The 20364-nt window shown below is 49.1% G+C and overlaps 1 protein-coding gene across 1 annotated transcript in view; it reads right to left on the bottom strand.

The window, feature by feature from the left end:
* The window catches only part of LOC144668815 (adhesion G protein-coupled receptor E3-like), a 55621-nt gene that overhangs the window by 10368 nt on the left and 24889 nt on the right, over positions 1 to 20364 (bottom strand). Inside the window, exons 8-13 of the mRNA XM_078531189.1 lie at positions 18061 to 18248; positions 15990 to 16154; positions 11144 to 11335; positions 8032 to 8252; positions 5816 to 5882; positions 2911 to 3002 (exon numbers count right to left, since the gene is read on the bottom strand). Of these exons, the coding sequence (XP_078387315.1) occupies positions 2911 to 3002; positions 5816 to 5882; positions 8032 to 8252; positions 11144 to 11335; positions 15990 to 16154; positions 18061 to 18248 (925 nt within the window). The remainder of the gene's footprint in view (positions 1 to 2910; positions 3003 to 5815; positions 5883 to 8031; positions 8253 to 11143; positions 11336 to 15989; positions 16155 to 18060; positions 18249 to 20364) is intronic.

The raw sequence follows: 20364 nt of genomic DNA, 5'->3' as shown, positions 1-20364 counted from the left end.
GTACAGTGTGTGTGTGAGAGGGTGGGGAGTTGGATGGGGTACAGTGTGTGTGAGAGGGTGGGGAGTTGGATGGGGTACAGTGTGTGTGTGAGAGGGTGGGGAGTTGAATGGGGTAGAGTGTGTGTGTGAGAGGGTGGGGAGTTGGATGGGGTACGGTGTGTGTGTGAGAGGATGGGGAGTTGGATGGGGTACAGTGTGTGTGTGAGAGGGTGGGGAGTTGGATGGGGTACAGTGTGTGTGTGAGAGGGTGGGGAGTTGGATGGGGTACAGTGTGTGTGAGAGGGTGGGGAGTTGGATGGGGTACAGTGTGTGTGAGAGGGTGGGGAGTTGGATGGGGTACAGTGTGTGTTTGAGAGGGTGGGGAGTTGAATGGGGTACAGTGTGTGTGTGAGAGGGTGGGGAGTTGGATGGGGTACAGTGTGTTTGAGAGGGTGGGGAGTTGGATGGGGTACAGTGTGTGTGAGAGGGTGGGGAGTTGGATGGGGTACAGTGTGTGTGAGAGGGTGGGGAGTTGGATGGGGTACAGTGTGTGTGAGAGGGTGGGGAGTTGGATGGGGTACAGTGTGTGAGAGAGAGGGTGGGGAGTTGGATGGGGTACAGTGTGTGTGTGAGAGGGTGGGGAGTTGGATGGGGTACAGTGTGTGTGTGAGAGGGTGGGGAGTTGGATGGGGTACAGTGTGTGTGTGAGAGGGTGGGGAGTTGGATGGGGTACAGTGTGTTTGAGAGGGTGGGGAGTTGGATGGGGTACAGTGTGTGTGAGAGGGTGGGGAGTTGGATGGGGTACAGTGTGTGTGAGAAGGTGGGGATTTGGATGGGGTACAGTGTGTGTGAGAGGGTGGGGAGTTGGATGGGGTACAGTGTGTGAGAGAGAGGGTGGGGAGTTGGATGGGGTACAGTGTGTGTGTGAGAGTGGGGAGTTGGATGGGGTACAGTGTGTGTGTGAGAGGGTGGGGAGTTGGATGGGGTACAGTGTGTGTGTGAGAGGGTGGGGAGTTGGATGGGGTACAGTGTGTGTGTGAGAGGGTGGGGAGTTGGATGGGGTACAGTGTGTGTGTGAGAGGGTGGGGAGTTGGATGGGGTACAGTGTGTGTTTGAGAGGGTGGGGAGTTGGATGGGGTACAGTGTGTGAGAGAGAGGGTGGGGAGTTGGATGGGGTACAGTGTGTGTGTGAGAGGGTGGGGAGTTGGATGGGGTACAGTGTGTGTGTGAGAGGGTGGGGAGTTGGATGGGGTACAGTGTGTGTGAGAGAGGGTGGGGAGTTGGATGGGGTACAGTGTGTGTGAGGGAGGGTGGGGAGTTGGATGGGGTACAGTGTGTGTGAGAGGGTGGGGAGTTGGATGGGGTACAGTGTGTGTGAGAGAGTGGGGAGTTGGATGGGTTACAGTGTGTGTGAGAGGGTGGGGAGTTGGATGGGGTACAGTGTGTGTTTCAGTGGGTGGGGAGTTGGATGGGGTACAGTGTGTGTGAGGGAGGGTGGGGAGTTGGATGGGGTACAGTGTGTGTGAGAGAGGGTGGGGAAGTGTGTGTGAGAGAGGGTGGGGAGTTGGATGGGGTACAGTGTGTGTTTCAGTGGGTGGGGAGTTGGATGGGGTACAGTGTGTGTGTGCGCGGGTGTGGAGTTGGTTGGGGTACAGTCTGTGTGTGAGAGGGTGGGGAGTTGGATGGGTACAGTGTGTGTGCGAGAGTGTGTGGAGTTGGATGGGGTATAGTGTGTGTGCGAGGGTGTGGATTTGGATGGGGTATAGTGTGTGTGCGAGGTTGAGGAGTTGGATGGGGTACAGTGTGTGTGCGAGAGGGTGGGGAGTTGGATGGGGTACAGTGTGTGTGCGAGAGGGTGTGGAGTTGGATGGGGTATAGTGTGTGTGCGAGGGTGTGGATTTGGATGGGGTATAGTGTGTGTGTGAGGTTGAGGAGTTGGATGGGGTACAGTGTGTGTGAGAGAGTGTGGGGAGTTGGATGGGGTACAGTGTGTGTGTGAGAGGGTGGAGAGTTGGATGGGGTACAGTGTGTGTGCGAGAGGGTGTGGAGTTGGATGGGGTATAGTGTGTGTGCGAGGGTGTGGAGTTGGATGGGGTATAGTGTGTGTGCGAGGGTTTGGATTTGGATGGGGTACAGTGTGTGTGTGAGAGGGTGGGGAGTTGGATGGGGTACAGTGTGTGTGTGAGAGAGGGTGGGGAGTTGGATGGGGTACAGTGTGTGTGCGAGGGTGTGGATTTGGATGGGGTACAGTGGATCGTTACTAAGCGAAATGTTTATCTAATTAATCTGCCAAACATCCAATTGTCATTCATGTCGCGTTTTATTGAGGTTAGGACCAATGAATTCAACTGGAACAACATTGAAAGCTGATATGATGATTCCTCATTGAGATTTTCCCTGTATTATGCAGTGTAGGAGGGCAGACATGATTAAACCTTCGAACACAATTTCTACCCAGTCATTTCTATGCGGTAATTGGCTTTTCTCACAATGGCTGATGAATACATTCGATAAACCCCTGGGTGGCATTATGAGGCCATTACACCCTGGAACCATTGAAGGAACTGCTGAGTGCCACGACCAGCTGGGGTCCTATATGGGCTGAATGGCCTCCCTCCTCTGTAGCGAAATGGGATCCTTTGTAATCAATGTGAGCCCACCAAACGGGGAACCAATCCCTTTATCCACTATCATCAGATCCCTTAATCCAATCAATGGTTTATTGGGATTCCCACAATGGTCTCTCATTCGGTCAGGGACCACTTGAGACAAACCCGGCTGCTGGAGTCCTCTAGTCACAATGGGTCTGAGGCATCTTTGGACTGAATGTGGCGGCAACAAGGTAGCTCTCGAAACCTCGAAAGGTACTGAAGTCTCCATGATGGCTGCTGATTAAATGAACAGTACGGCAATGTTGAATAAACTCAATACCTGACCCTCTGGAGATACGATAAATCCGAATTGATGGTATAAAACTTCTGGACCAGTTTCCATAATGTCAGAATGAGGAAGACAAGGTTTACCTGTAGATTGTGAAGAGGTAATTGTTAGAGCTCCATTATTGTGATCTGTGTGTGTGTGTGCGTGAGTTAGTGTGTGAGCATGTAGACATGATGTTAAATGTGGTACACTCTCACTTCTGAGGCAGCCGATTATGTGTTTAAGGTCTCTCTCCGGAGAATTAATCTGATCTGACATTTTCACAGCGCCTTTCACAACCTCGGGGCATCTTAAAAGACTTCACAGCCAACTCAGTGATTTTTGAGACCTATTCATTGCTATAATGTAGGAAACACAGCAGCCAATTTGCACACAGCAAGCTCCCACAGATAGCATCTTCCCTGTAGTGTTGTTCGAGGGATAAAACATTGGTTCAGGACACTGAGAATTTATTCCAATGGGACCATTTACGTCCACCTGAGGGGGCAGATGGGGTCTCGGTCTAATGTTTCATCCTAAAGTCGATGCTTCTGAAAGTGCAGCACTCCCTCAGTATCGTGCTGGCTGAGTCAGTTGAGAGTGGTTTATAAGTTGCGGACGTCCATTGCTAAGACAGTTTTGACAGAAGACTTTTTTTTCTTTATTGGGATGTGGACGTCACTGGCCAGGCCAGCATTTGTTGCCCATCCCTAATTGCCCTTGAACTGAGTGGCTCACCAGGCCATTTCAGAGGGGCAGTGAAGAGTCTGGAGTCACATGTAGGCCAGGCCAGGCGAGGACAGCAGATTTCCTTCCCTAAAGGGCATTAGTGAACCAGATGGGCCTTTATGACAATTGATGGTCACTTCATGGCCACCATTATCAATCCCAGACTTACTAATTGAATTTAAATCCCACCAGCCACCCTCGTGGGATTTGGAACCCATGTCTCCTGCGCATCAGCCTGGGCCTTTGGATCACTAGTCCAGTGACATCACCACCAGGCCGCCTTCTCCCCATTAACATCACCAGCAAGCGTCACCCTCTGGGATGCTGAGGGACCGGGGCCTACTCTCCTGAGAAAGTGCCTGTTTCTGATCGTTGTATTTTATGGGGGGGGGGGGGCTGCGATGCTGCAATGCCGGCTTCGTGCCACAAGATGCCCCCGTCGAGCAACTGTGCCAGCAAAGTTCCCTGCAAGTGGCGGGAACGGCCAACGTCATTCCCCGAATCGCTCGATCTTCCCTGAGTGAGGAATCTCCATAGAGACTGCACCCTAGCTGCGTGTGCTTGAGCCTGTTTGGAAGAGGGATGGGGTGGCATTCGGGAGAGAAGCTAGGAAAGAATTCTTCATGCAATGGGTGGATCTCTCTCTCTCACACACAAAAAGCAGCTCAGTTAGTCATTTGAAAATCTGAGAATTACAGGGTTTTCAGCTGGACAAGGGAATAGGGAGTCAAGGCAGGTGGATGGAATTAAGGTTCCTGATTGGTCGCGATCTCACAGGGTGATGGAATAGGCTCTGGAGGGGCTGAATGGCCTCCTCCTGTTTCTGCAGTGCCGACACACACAAGGCCTGACTTAACTCTCTTCCCCACGGGGAAAGCGGGTAGACGAGAAGATGTGAGTGCTTCAAGGAGCAAAGAATATCCAAAATCTGGGGCATGGAAGGAATCAGCAGCATTTCCTCACGTGATCCAAGCCAGGGTGTGATGTCTCCTCCAGTCTCTGCTGGGTTACTGGCCAGTAGGCCTCTGTGGTCATCATGGTTTAGAACAGCACAGGCCAAGCCTTCTTAGTTTGTACAGCTTAGCTCTTCACCAAACGAGCTCACTGTGCCACCCTTGGCCTTCCAGCTATCGTCCCAGCTCCGTCCCTGCCTCCAGCTTGTCAGCTGCTGAAGTCCTCATCTATGCCTTTGTTACCGCCAGGCTTAACCATCTCAATGTTCTTCCGTCTGGCCTCTGATATTCTACCCTCTGTAAACTTGAGGTCGTCCCAAAATCTGCCGCCTGTATCCTGACTCACGCCAACTCCCATTCGCCCCACTGCTCCTGCAGTCACTGGATTACCCTGACTGCTCATCCTGCAATGCTTCAGTTTGAAAATTCTCACCCTTGTTTTCAAACCCTTCCACGGTCTTGCGCCCCCTCCCTATCTCTGGAATCTCTTGCAACCCTGCAAACCTCTAGGATCTCTGCACCCCCAATTCTGGCCTTTTTGTGCAGATCCCTGATGTCCTTTGTGGAGGAGGAGGAATAATCATCATCATCATCATCCTCCTCCTCCTCCTCTTCCTCCTTCCTCCTTCCTCTTCCTCTTCCTCTTCCTCCCCTCCTCCCTCCCTCCCCCCCCAACCAGGGTAATGCTCTGGGACCTTGGGTTCCAATCCCACCACAGCAGATGGTCAAATTCAGTAAAAAAAACACTCTGGAATTAAAAGTGTGATGGTGACCATGAAACCATTGCTGATTGTCATAAAAAACCATCTGATTCACTGATGTCCTTTAGGGAAGGAAATGTGACTCCAGACTCACAGCCATGTGGCTGACTCTTAATTGCCCAGAGGGGCATTTAGGGATGGGCAATAAATGCTGGCCTAGCCATGAAGGCTGTGCCTTTAACTGTGCTCTAGAATTCGCCCGGTGCCTCTCTTCATTTGTCTCCTCCTCTGAGTCCTTCCTGAAAACTCACCTCCACGCACGACCAAAATCATTATTATCCCCTCCTTTAGCTCAGCATCAGTGGTCATGATTGCAAAGCACCCTGGAATGTTTCACTGCGTTCAGGAGGCGCTACATCAATGCAATCTGCTGTTAGCTGAAGTTGTCGCGAACCGGCGACCTGACTCTTGGCCTCGCAGAGACAGAGTTGTCACGGTTCGGATGGGTGTAGCTTACTGGCTAACGTCACTTACCAAGCAGATGACACACAGAGGGCCCACAAAACTCCATCGAAAGCCTCTCTCCATGGACAGCCAGCAACTGCGAGGGAAGACAGCCTCCGTCAGAAGACATCGGAATAGACAACACTTCCCCTTAGCCTTGCCTTCTCCCCACCTTTCGACCAGTCCCACAGGCCACAGCATCCCTCATTCTACCCTCCCACGGCTAACACGCCAACCCTCCAATAATTGGCCTGGAGTTTCCAAGAATTAAAGAATGATAAATGTGGTAATGAATAATAATAATGAATTGTATTGAAGAAAATCAGCGAGGAAAATGGTACATCTCTTTCAGTTGGACACATCAGTTTTAAAAACATTGGGGACAGGAGAAAAGCAGCTTGATTTGATAGCTGAACGTCATCCAATCAGGTAACTGAGGCTCGGCTTTCTATCCAATCGGCATGGGGAGGCGGGACAAAGTTAGGATGGACAGACTGAGTGACCAATGGCAGGAGGTCATGTGATAAAACCTCCAGGATTGTGTCTGACTGGAGTTGGCAGCCCTCTCTAGACCACATGTACAATTGGCAGGAGGTGAAGGTGAGGTGACTGGAACTGTCTCCCAGTAAAAAGGCTTTCAACTGTGGCTGTGGACATTCATACTTGTAACTCCAGGACTTAGACAGCAAACATTAATGAGCCATGGGGATAAAGTGTCTGCTCCAGGTCCTCACTGATGCTCTGAGCCTGAAAGATTGTGGGTTTGAATCCCACAGCAGTACCTTGAGCATAAAGTCCAGGCTGACACCACCCTCCCACCTGCCCAGTGCAGTGCTGAGGGAGTGCTGCATTGTCAGAGAGCCCTCTTTCAGGTAAGATTTTAAACCCAGTGTCCATTTGTCCTCTCATGTGGATGTAACCCGTGGCCCTACTTTGAAGATGAACAGGGGAAAATTCCTAGTGTTCAGCCAATATTTACCCCTCATGTCAACAACACCCAGAAGGTAAAACAGTAAGAACTAGGAAATAAGAATTCCGTATTTCCGATCTGGTCTTGTATAGCTTAAAATGGGAACACTTGCAAAACTGGGCAATAAAGGTACTGGTCCAAATTGCTTTTTCCTTCTGGATATGGTCGATGGATGTTTTTGTGAATGGAAAACAGGGCCCTTGCTGTGTGTTGTATATATTAATGATTTAGACTTAAATGTGGGAGGCATGATTGGGAAAATTTGCAGATGACACAAAACTTGGGCATGTATTTGATGGTGAAGAGGATAGCTGTTGGCTCCAGAATGGTATCAGTAGATTGGTTGAATGGGTGGAGAAGTGGCAAATGGAATTCAATCCGGAAAAGTGTGAGGTAATGAATTTGGGGAGGGCAAACAAAGCCAGGGAATACTCAATAAACAGGAAGTTATTGAGAGGGGACAAGGAAGTGAGAGACCATGGAGTGCATGTCCACAGGTCCCTGAGGGTGGTAGGACAGGTGGATAAGGTGGTAAAGAAAGCATATGGAATGCTTTCCTTTATTGGATGAGGTATTGAATATAAAAGCAGGGATGTAATGCTGGAACTGTACAAAATGCTGGTTAGGCCACAGCTGGAACTTTGAGTACTGTTCTGGTCACCACATTACAGGAAGGACATAATAGCTCTGGAGAGAAAGTGCAGAGGAGATTTACAAGAATGTTGCCAAGGCTTGAAGATTGCAGCGATGAGAAGAGATTGGATAGGCTGGGGTTGTTTTCCTTAGAACAGAGGAGGCTGAGGGGTGACCTAACTGAGGGGTACAATATTATGAGGGGCCTAGATAGGGTAGACAGGAAAGACTTGTTCCCCCTAGCTCAGGGGTCAATTACCAGGGGGTATAGATTTAAGGTGATTGGTGGAAGGATTAGAGGGGACATGAGGAAAAACCTTTTCACCCAGAGGGTGGTGGATGACTGGAATTCACGGCCTAAGTTGGTGGTTGAGGCTGAATCGCTCAAACCATTTAAAAGGATCTGCATCTGAAGTGCTGTAACCTGCAAGGCTACGGACCAGGTGCGGGTAAGTTGGTGAGTGGCTAGTTTCTTCTTTTTCCTTTTGGCCGGCGCAGACACGATGGGCTGAATGGCCTCTTCCTGCACTGTAACCTTTCTACGGTTCCGGGGTGCTCAGGAAGCCATGCGCCCATCAGAGTCGGAACCCCCCCTCGAGAAGGACAGAAAGAGGCCACGTAAACTGGTGGCAGGCACACTCACTATTCTCTGGTGCCGTATCCGCTCGGGTTCGAAGCCGCTGAGATGACGACGATTATAGCTGGAATGCCGTAGGCGACGGGGTGGGTGTATTTCCCTTGGAGGCTCTGGGACAGGAAGACCTTGACCACCATCAGGTAAAGCTGGATGCCTTCCAGAAGCATCCACATGAAACACGCCAGGAAGAGGTAATGAAGGATTCCAGCGATGGTCGCGCACACAGCCTAGAGGGGGGAAATTGTCCCAGACGTTGGGCTCCATTTTGAATTGCCTTCCTTTGACATCGGAGGCCTCAAAATGGAGTCACCAGATCTTAAGCGCTGTTACCAAGGGCGACGCATTTTGAGAGCGGCCTGCTGGGTGTCTGAAGCACCTACCCACCCCCTCAGGCTCTCCCTCTTCAGATACCATGCCCTGAAAGGGCATTGGTGTGAGTATGGTTAGTCCATGGCCGTGCTTGGCAAGGTACTGCAGTGGTTTGCCGTTGGCTTCTGCAGATGACCAGGAGTCAGCTCCGCTCACTGGGCGGGATTTTCTGCACCCACGCGCTGCCGCGATTCTCCCGGTCCCGTCACCAGTCCGGCCGGGTCTGGAAAATCCCAGCCACCGTCTGCCATGGACTCGTGTTGGAAGGATTTACAAGCGGATGCAGAACCTGTTTGGCCACGTTAAGAACGCGCCTTCCTTGGCCATCAAGTCCTGGGGTGGGTTAGAAACAGACAATGCTGGGAAACCTCAGCACCTGTGGAGATGGAAACAGAGTTAAGGTTTCGAGTCCATGTGACTCATCTTCGGAGCTCTGAGGAAGAGTCATAAAGACTCAAAACATTCTCTGTTCTCAGCATTTTCTGTTTTTTATTCCAGATCTCCAGCATTTATGGTTTTAAGTGCAGAAGTGGGATCTCGAACACAGTCGTTCTGGCTCCGAGGTTGGGGCACTACCCTCTGTGTCACAAGGCCTAAGTATTTCGTTGTTCAGGCTTGAACGTAAACGCTGCAAGGTGCCCATGTACCCATCAGAGCCGGAACCACTCACTCCTCCACCCCGCCCAGACAGGCCCCTTTTTAATAGGGACATTGGAGTCACTTTGGACAGAAGCTCCTCAGAGCCTACCCCAGTTCCACCCACCCCAGAGGCCGAGTGGACGTTAAGTGTTGAAGTACTTCTGTGGGCCTTAAGGACCAGGCCCAGGATGCCCACCCTCTGCATTTGAGACCTCACCCCCCACCTCTCCCACACCCACGACACACTCCCCTGGCAGCAGCTCCAGTCTGCTTCCTTGGCCCAACCTGGTAGCCTGCCTTGGGAGGCCGGTTTGCCACCTGCTGAGTTTAAATGAAACCAGGGCCTCAAGATGCCGGGATGCCCTTAGGGGCCCCCGTTTGGGAGAATCAGCAACATTGTCTGTGTCCCGGTCCCAAAAAAAAAAACGGCCAAATCTCCCAACCCCGGAACCCCCTCCCCACCCTCAACTCCAAACCACGGAACCCCCTCCCCACCCTCAACTCCAAACCCCGGAACCCACTCCCCACCCTCAACTCCAAACCTCGGAACCCCCTCCCTGTCCTCAGCTCCAAACCCCGGAACTCCCTCCCCGCCCTCAACTCCAAATCCCGGAACCCCCTCCCCGCCCTCAACTCCAAACCCCGGAACCCCCTCCCCGCCCTCAACTCCAAACACCGGAACCCCTACCCCGCCCTCAACTCCAAACCCCACAGCATTTCTCAATGTTGTGGGTTCTACCGTCGCAATTTGCCAGAAAAGTACACGGGTTGCTCCCCCCCTGTGCCAGCTGGTGAGCCACAGGGGGCTGGAAGGGTCAAGGTTGGGTTCTAAGTTTGCGTCAACTTCTCTCCAATTGGGCGGAGGGGGGGGAGGGGTGGGGGGGTGTAATAGCATCTCCTAAAGATCCAGTTCCCACTGAGGTGGCTTTGACTGCAACGAGCATGTGGTATCGAGTAGAGGACGAACTGGGCTATGCTGCGATGGTTCACATGGCCGATCAAGCTCGCCGGCCCATGAGTTTCCCTCTCGGAGGGGGTGTAACCAGCTGGTGGGCACAGAAAGCGGGAGAGCGGGCCTGGAGAGCGCGGCCAGTGGCCGCTTGGTGGCAGCCCTGGGTTTGCTGTCAGCCACCTCGCCGCATGCTGTGTCTCAGCTCCTGCGCTGATTCACCAGGCGCTATAGGGAGGCAGTGTTCTCCGCAGAGGAGCCAGAAGGGACATCGACAGGTAAAGCGGCGGGCGGGCAAAATGAAGTTCGGTGTGAGGCCTTTGAACCCCTGCAAGATACATTGGAGTATTTTCTAAAGGGTGAGAAACTAGGGACTGGACAGCAGCCATGCGATTGTTGAGGTCCATGTACACAAATGACCCAAAGCTTGTGAACACTTCCAAAAGACAATGGAAAATGTAAATGCAACGTTGCCTTCAGCTCAATCAGGGCTGTATTAACAGTGAATGGCAGAGCAGGCTCGATGGGCTGAATGGCCTCCTCCTATGTTTCATTACACTTCTTCATTAATACTTCGTTTGTGAGGGGTTGGTGGTCTAGTGGTAATTTCACTGAGCTAGTAATCCAGAGACCTAATCCTCAGGGGGCAGGGGTTCAAACCCCACTGTGGTAGCTGAGGTTTTAAATACAATAATTAATAAATCTGGAATGGAAGGTGAGCCTCATCGATTGTTGTTTAAAAAATCCATCTGCTTCACTAATCCCCTTTAGGGAGGGAAATCTGCCTTCCTTACCCGGTCTGGCCTACATGTGACCCTAGCTTCACAGCAATGTGGTTGACTCTTAACTGCCCTCTGAAATGGCCACTCAGGGGTAATTAGGGATGGGCAATAAATGCTGGCCTTTGAAGAAGAGTCATAAGGACTCAAAACGTTAACTCTTTATTTTTCTCTCTCTCCGCAGATGCTGTTAGACCTGCTGAGATTTTTTCCGGCATTTTCTGTTTTTTTTGTCCCTGGATTGCTAGTCCAGCGGCAATACCACGACACCATTGCCTCCTGCTCCTACATCGCTCGACTCTTTCTCGCTCGCTTTGGAGATGAGAGTAACCCCGCGAGGTCCCCGACGCTCAACCCCGACGTGCGCTCCTTCCGACCTTACCTTGTTTCCAGTGGCCGATAGCCCAATGAGGAAAAGGAGCTCCGCCACAAACAGACACATGCACAGCTCGGTGTGGAGGGCAGTCCGCGTGCTGTGAATGGCTCGGCACATGATGAACGTGACGATCGCAATGAAGAGACTCACCAGAGAGGTGATAATCCCGATGTAAGTGATGGCCGTTAGCCCCGGGCCCTGCAGAGTTGAAGAATGGTCAAAGCTTAGCCGGAAAGGTGCTGAGATTTCGCTTCTGTAACCAATGAGGTGCTGGGACTACAGTGGTAATATACCAGACCAAGTAATCCAAAGGCCTGGCCTAATGCTCAGGAGACACATGAGATCGAATCCCTCAATTCAATTTAAGATCATAAGAGAAATTTAAACTCAATTAATTAACAAATGTGAATTAAAATGCTCGTCTCATTAATAATGATCATAAAACTACTAGATTGTTCAAATAAAAAGAACCCTCTGGTTCACTTATGTCCTTCTGGGGGATAAAATTTGCCACCCTTACCCAATATATACATGTGACTCCAGACCCCACTACCCCTAGCAATATAGTTGCCTCTTGGCTGCCCTCTGAAATGGCCTGCAAGCTAGAAAAGGACGCTCTGTGGGTGTACCTACACTGCACAGACTGCAGCGGCTCAAGAAGGCGACTCACTACCGCCTCCACGAGGGCAAACTATAGATGGCTGGCCTCGCCAACAAATGGTCACGTCCCACTAGCCAGGGCGACGGTGGGAGCTAACAGGACGCGCGGGAAAGAGTCGGGTGCCACAGGGGGGAGTTTGGCGCGACTGGTCCAGCAGGGAGCAGCACCCAATTGATTCACAAGGGCGAGATTTACCAAGAAGCGAGCCCCAACCATCGCTGCATATCACTGCAATTCAAGGAAACGCGCCCTTGCTTTTGTTGTAGCCGGTAGCCTGGGGTTCCTGGGCTCTGTGTTGGAAAGGCATGTGACTCAAGAGGACAGATAGCAAGCAGAGTGGAAAACCGCCGCAACAACTTGCATTTATATAGCACCTTTAACGTAGCAAAGCAAAAAGCCGCAGATTGAGGTATTGTTCGGGAGGGTTGCGTTCGTAGAAAACTGTGACAGTAGGTTCTACTTTTCATAGCTTTCCAACATCTGGAAATTGGGGACAGATGCCTCAAGGCAGCAAAGGAACAACATTTCAACCTGGGCGTCAGATCACGCACGTAACGCGAGTGAACTCCAGGCTGCACCGCAGAAACCCACCGAGACGACATTAACAGCTTCTCCCTCCCCCTGTGACCCCTGCCCTCAAAAGGAACAAGAGCGGTAAGTCAGGGGCTTCTCCATGTGCCTGGACGAGTGCAGCTCCAATAACGTTCAAAACGCTTGACACCATCCAGCCTGCTTAATTGGCGCCCCTTCGACATTCACTCCCTCCGCCACCAACGCACAGTGGCAGCAGTGGGTACCTGACACCAGGCTGTGCCCCTTTACTTTTGAAAATGTGATTTTTCAACTTTTGACTGACAGGAAATTTTGCAGTTTGAACGGCTTAAAAAAATGCAAGGCCACATTCCAAGGTGAAACCAACAAATCACCCTCAGGGGAATGTGAAGAGAGAGACATGTCCTATAATTCAGACACCCACCAAAAACTCGTCTAAAGAGAGATTAAAAGTGAAAAGTACCGGATGTTGAAACGCTGGCTGCCACAGACAGACACGCTCAAAACCTCTTGGAAATACACAATGGGTGAAGTATTTCAAGGCGAGGCTGCCCGGCCGCTAGAGAGAGATTGCAAGTGACCACAGGCGGTGTCAATGTAGTCTTCAGCAGAGGGAGCAGATTTAAGGCTTCTCTCTCCCTCTCCCTTAAAATAAGAGCATTACCCAGTTCGACACACAACCCTACCAGCCAGTCAAGATCTCATAATAATTGCAATATCTTGTATATCTGACTGCACCCCCAAGAAACCAGCCAAATTGACTGAGTTTTTAAAATCTATACCTCAAGGGCAATCAAAGGACACTTAACCGTACATTCTATTACTATTTTCTTAATTGGATTTTAACTCCCTTTATTTCTGATACTGTGTGCGTAAGTGTGTGTGTGTAAGTGTATAAGTGTAAGTGTGTGTGTAGGTGTAAGTGTGTGTGTGAGTGTAAGTGTGTGTGAGTGTAAGTGTGTGTGTAAGTGTAAGTAAGTGTAAGTGTGTGTGTAAGTGTAAGTGTGTGTAAGTGTAAGTGTGTGAGTGTAAGTGTGTGTAAGTGTAAGTGTGTGTGTAAGTGTAAGTAAGTGTAAGTGTGTGTGTAAGTGTAAGTGTGTGTAAGTGTAAGTGTGTGTGTGTAAGTGTGTGTAAGTGTTTTTGTGTGTGTAAGTGTGTGTGTGTAAGTGTGTGTGTAAGTGTTTTTGTGTGTGTAAGTGTGTGTGTAAGTGTGTGTGTAAGTAAGTGTGTGTGTGCGTAAGTGTAAGTGTGTGTGTGAGTGTGTGTGTAAGTGTGTGTGTGTAAGTGTGTGTGTGTGTAAGTGTGTGTGTAAGTGTAAGTGTGTGTGTGTAAGTGTGTGTAAGTGTGTGTGTGTGTAAGTGTAAGTGTGTGTGTGTAAGTGTGAGTGTGTGTGTAAGTGTAAGTGTGTGTGTGAGTGTAAGTGTGTGTAAGTGTAAGTGTGTGTGTAAGTGTGTGTAAGTGTTTTTGTGCGTGTAAGTGTGTGTGTGTGTGTAAGTGTGTGTGTGCGTAAGTGTAAGTGTGTGTGTAAGTGTGTGTGTGTGTGTAAGTGTGTGTGTGTGTAAGTGTGTGTGTGTGTGTAAGTGTGTGTGTGTAAGTGTGTGTGTGTAAGTGTGTGTGTGTGTAAGTGTAAGTGTGTGTGTGTGTAAGTGTGTGTGTGTGTAAGTGTAAGTGTGTGTGTGTGTGTCTAAGTGTTTTTGTGTGTGTAAGTGTAAGTGTGTGTGTAAGTGTAAGTGTGTGTGTAAGTGTTTTTGTGTGTGTAAGTGTAAGTGTGTGTGTAAGTGTTTTTGTGTGGGGGCTGGAATGACTGCACGAGGGCCGAACGCTCCATGTTGCATTTTTATTATTTTTCTCGGGTTTAATAAATTAGCTTTTTCTTTGACTCAAGAAAACCTTGTTTGATTGGCCCTTTATTGCTTACAGCTTAAATAGTTAAATACATTCTGATTCAGAAAAGGCACATCCTTGTAGTAAAGAAACTTAAGTCTTTGTTGTGACCAACTGAGGAGGTTGAATAGAGGGGATCCAGTTCACCCCCTTCTCACCTGGTCATAGCAAAACTATTTACAAGATGCACTGCAGCAACTCACCAAGGCTCCTTCAACAGCGCCTTCTAAACTCACGACCACTACCATCTAGATGGACAAGGGCAGCAGATGCATGGGAACACCACCACCTGGAAGTTCCCCTCCAAGCCACACACCATCCTCACTTGGAAATATATCGCCGTTCCTTCACTGTCGCTGGATCAAAATCCTGGAAATCCCTCCCTAACAGCACTGTGGGTGTACCTACACCACATGGACTGCAGCGGTTCAAGAAGGCAGCTCACCCACCACCTTCTCAAGGGCAACTAGGGATGGGCAATAAATGCTGGCCCAGCCAGTGACACAGACATCCCGTGAAAAAAGAAATGATTTGGGATCACCATCACCCCTGAGCACAAATTCCAAGTCACAAACCACTCTGACTTGGATATATATCAACAGTTCCCTCACTGCCATGGGTCAAAATGCTGGAATTCCCTAAGGAGCACCATTCTGGGCACACCATCACTCAGAGGATGGTGCAGAACAAGTTACTCAACAAGCGCCTTATCAGGGCATCTAAAGGCAGGCAGTAAAAGCAGCTTTGCTAGTGATGTTCACATTGCTTTCTATTTACATTGATATTGCTGCCGTTCGGTATATATAGCCATCATCCCCTGACATTCAATAGCATTATCATCACTGAATCCCCCACTGTCAACATCCTGGGGGTTACCATTGACCAGAAGCTGAACTGGACTAGCCATATAAATACTGTGGCTACAGGAGCAGGTCAGAGACTAGGATTCCAAGTAACTCACCTCCTGTCTCCCCAAAGCCTGTCCATCATCTACAAGGCACAAAGTCAGGAGTGTGATGGAATACTCCCCGCTTGCCTGGATGAGTGCAGCTCCCACAACACTCAAGAAGCTTGACACCATCCAGGACAAAGCAGCCCCTCTTGATTGGCACCACATCCACAAACATTCACTCCCTCAACCGCCGACGCACAGTGGCAGCAGCGTGCACCATCTACAAGATGCACTACAGAAACTCAACAAGGCTCCTTCGACAGTACCTTCCAAACCCACGACCACTATCATCTAGAAGGACAGGGGCAGCAGATAGATGGGAACACCAGCACTTGGAAATCCCCCGCCAAGTCATTCACCATCCTGAGTTGGAAATATATCGCCGTTCCTTCACTGTCACTGGGTCAAAATCCTGGAACTCCCTCCCTAACAGCACTGTGGGTGTACCTACACCACATGGACTGCAGCGGCTCAAGAAGGCAGCTCACCACCACCTTCTCAAGGGTAACTTAGGGATGGGCAATAAATGCGTGCCTGCAGTGATGCCCACATCCCGTGAATGAATAAAACAAAATAAAAGCATTGAAATATGAAATATGAAAGCTCTGAAGAGTCACATGGATTCTAAACGTTAACTTGGTTTTTCTCTCCACAAATTCTGCCAGACGTGCTGAGTTTTTCCAGCATTTTCTGTTTTCATATTATCACACCACTGAGCCAAGTCCGGCTAAGTGAGATGCGATCACCAAACAATGGCCCAATCCTGCTGGGTAAAGGCCTTCCCGTTAAACACAAGCTCTTACCTCCACCGTGTACAGTGCTACCAGCACGGCAAAGCTACTGAGGTGCTTGGAGTTACAGACAGTGTGAGTGCGATTGGATGACACTTTAGTACAACCACTGGTAGACCACATGTTATTTTTCTCATCCAAATACACACAAATTGTGTAATCTTCAACATCATCAACCTGTAAAACAGAAGGAAATAGAAAAAAATTAATGTGTAATAGCACCCTCTGATATACCCCACACCCCTCACTGTAACACTCTCTGATATACCCCACACCCCTCACTGTAACACTCTCTGATATACCCCACACCCCTCACTGTAACACACTCTGATATACCCCACACCCCTCACTGTAACACTCTCTGATATACCCCGCACCCCTCACTGTAACACTCTCTGATATACCCCTCACCCCTCACTGTAACACTCTCTGATATACCCGACACCCCTCACTGTAACACTCTCTGATATACCCCACACCCCTCACTGTAACACTCTCTGATATACCTCGCACCCCTCACTGTAACACTTTCTGATGTAACTCACACCCCTCACTGTAACACTCTCTGATATACCCCACATCCCTCACTGTAACACTCTCTGATATACCCCACAACCCTCACTGTAACACTCTCTGATATACCCCACATCCCTCACTGTAACACTCTCTGATATACCCCACACCCCTCACTGTAACACTCTCTGATATACTCCACATCCCTCACTGTAACACTCTGATATACCCCACACCCCTCACTATAACACTCTCTGATATACCCCACATCCCTCACTGTAACACTCTCTGATATACCCTGCACCCCTCACTGTAACACTCTCTGATATACCCTACACCCCTCACTGTAACACTCTCTGATATACCCCGCACCCCGCACTGTAACACTGTCTGATATACCCTACACCCCTCACTGTAACACTCTCTGATATACCCTACACCCCTCACTGTAACACTCTCTGATATACCCTACACCCCTCACTGTAACATTCTCTGATATACCCCACACCCCTCACTGTAACACTCTCTGATATACCCCACACCCCTCACTGTAACACTCTCTGATATACCCCTCACCCTTCACTGTAACACTCTCTGGTATACCCCACACCCCTCACTGTAACACTCTCTGATATACCCTGCACCCCTCACTGTAACATTCTCTGATATACCCCACACCCCTCACTGTAACACTCTCTGATATACCCCACACCTCTCACTGTAACACTCTCCGATATAACCCACACCCCTCACTGTCACTGTCTCTGATATTTGCCATGCACCTCACTGTAACACTCTCTGATATACCCCACACCCCTCACTGTAACACTCTCTGATATACCCCACACCCCTCACTGTAACGCTCTCTGATATAACCCACACCCCTCACATTAACACTCTCTGATATACCCCACATCCCTCACTGTAACACTCTCTGATATACCCCAAACCCCTCACTGTAACACTCTCTGATATACCCCACACCCCTCACTGTAACACTCTCTGATATCCCCCACACCCCTCACTGTAACACTCTGATATACCCCACACCCCTCACTGTAACACTCTCTGATATACCCCACACCCCTCACTGTAACACTCTCTGATATACCCCACACCCCTCACTGTAACACTCTCTGATATACCCCACACCCTTCACTGTAACGCTCTCTGATATACCCCACACCCCTCACTTTAACACTCTCTGATATACCACACACCCCTCTCTGTAACACTCTCTGATATACCCCACACCCTTCACTGTAACGCTCTCTGATATACCCTACACCCCTCACTGTAACACTCTCTGATATACCCCACACCCTTCACTGTAACGCTCTCTGATATACCCTACACCCCTCACTGTAACACTCTCTGATATAACCCACACCCCTCACTGTAACGCTCTCTGATATAACCCACACCCCTCACTGTCACTGTCTCTGATATTTGCCATGCACCTCACTTAGGGAATATTATAGCTGACATCCCTTTAATGAGGATGTTACTGAGTGAGCTCTTTAACTAAGAGGCCTATAACAGAGGTGACAAATTCCCTAATTTTACAAACCTGATTGTTCTTGATGGTAAAAGTTGTGTTTTGTTGAGTCTTGTTGCTGCTGGTAACCATGGCTGTTAGCACATCGGAGTTCAGCTGCAAATACTCTTTTCCATACTTCTTATTCTCCATTTCCAAATCTGTGCCATCCATCAATGAATCCATCTGGCTGTAGGCGATTAAGGAAACAGCTGCGAAATCTGTCAGGAGGTAAAGCCTATGATGTTACTTCCAGCCCATAACTTGTTGCATTTGGGGAGAAGAGAAATTGCTGCCACAGATCTGCTAATCTTTGAAGTATTTCTTTAAGGGATCAAGGTCCTGGCTCAGTTGGTAGCACACTCTTCTCTCTGATTCAGAAGGTTGTGGGGTCAAGTCCCACTCCACTAAATTCATTGGGGTATGCTGGTGGTGTATTGGTTATGTCACTGAACTAGTAAGCCTGAAGCTAGCACTCTGAGGATATGGGTTCAAATCCCACCACAGTAACTGGTGGAAACTCGAGTTATCAACGGTCACAGATTGCAACTCTTTCGAGTACAATCACAGTTCTTGGTTTCCGGGAGTGGGACATGAACCCACAACCCTCTGATTCAAAGGTGAGGGTGCTATGAACTGAGCCACAGCTGATACCTCTTCCAGTAACTGGTGGAATTTGAATTCAACTAATAAACCTGGAATTGAAAGTAGTTGTGGTGACCATGGGAACCATTATCACTTGCCCCCTTTAGGGAAGGAAATCTGTTTTCCTTACCTGGTCTGGCCTACATGTGACTCCAGACCCACAGCAATGTGGTTAACTGGCCTGTAGGGCAATTAGGGATGGGCAACAAATGCTGGCCATGCCAGTGATGCCCACGTCCCATGAAAGATCTAAAAAAAAACAACACAAGCCCAGGCTGATGCTAACTGAGGGGATGCATTTCACCAAGTCAAAGTTCACTCCACTTAAGTTGTCTCTTGTGTCATTGCAATTTGGATCTTGGTGCGTGATATAACATTTAATTTTCCAAAGAGCAATGCAGAGTTGATACTAGTTTCTGAGCGTTCATGGAATTTGATATAATGCTTTAATTGCCTTCCAGCTCAGCTTCTGTGGTGTCTGTTTACTTATCTCTGAGTCAGTGCCCAGGCTTAACCAATCAAGCACAGTGAACATAGATCAGTTACCAGGCTCAAATAATTAAACACAGAGCAATTGAACCATTGAGCACAACACGGTAATCAGTTCGCCAACAGGGCAGTCGTCCGACCCAACTGTCTGCCCCCCTTCCATGGCTACATTCATGGTCGGGTGTCCCTGGAAAGGGAGTATGCGGTGTCCATCAGCACCATCAAGGCCTTCTGTGCTCGGTGGCCACCGCAGGGACTGGTTGCTTTATTGACCCTCGTGGTCACATTTTTGTTTAATGTTTATAAATTTCCTTTAAAATGTGTCTTTTTGTTTTTGCAGTTTCCCTTTAAGGGGCTGCCTTTTACTTTGTCCCTGATTTTCTTAATTTTAGTTTATTTATTTGTGACCCAGAAGAGTTACAGGGCAGAAAGTGGACTTTTGAGGTGCTTCATTGACTGTATCACTTTGTGAAAGCTCCATAAGGTGCTACGTAAATGCAAGATCATTAACCACATCCCAGAGAGGATGAGCACCAGATTCCCTCTATCCTGTCAGCACAGACCGAAGTGGCGGGGGGGTTGGGCGTGAGGAAAGGAGGGGAGAGCAAAACTCAGGCAACAAGCACCAGCAATGTGCTCCATTTGAATCAAGATTGTAGGATCTCAACATCTGAAGTATAATCGAAATGAGTAAGGTATTCAGCAGGTACACATGCCAAGGTGGGTAATCGAGCATTAGCCACTTTGCAGGTCTTAAAAGTAGTGCTAATATCAAAGAGGAGCCTCAGGTCAACTCCAGTACCTCCTGCTCCAAAACACCTGTACAAGTAATGGTTTTAGATTTCTGAGAGATTTTTTCTTCAACCTTAATCATTGTCCATCAAGGATATTGAAGACATTTTGGGCAAAAATCAAAGTAAGAAGCAATGAAGCAATGGTTTTCCCATTATTATGAGGACCTGAATATTTTGGAACAAGAAGAAAGATAATGATGCAAAGAGGGATGCAAAGAGTCAGGAAGATGGTTTGAACAAGAAGCAATGATTGTGCAGAAGATCCAAAGAAGATGCTTGACATGGCTTGGGGCATGGCTCATGAATGAGGAAAACATTTCCTGGCTCTACACGAAGAGGAAGACAGAACAAGAAGATCAAAAAGACTATGGAAGTACTAGACAGACAATGTCAAGAGTAGAGTTGTCAA

Source organism: Cetorhinus maximus, chromosome 28, assembly GCF_964194155.1.
Source record: "Cetorhinus maximus chromosome 28, sCetMax3.hap1.1, whole genome shotgun sequence".
NCBI classification, from domain to species: Eukaryota; Metazoa; Chordata; class Chondrichthyes; order Lamniformes; family Cetorhinidae; genus Cetorhinus; species Cetorhinus maximus.
This window is presented reverse-complemented; position numbering and strand designations above follow the sequence as displayed.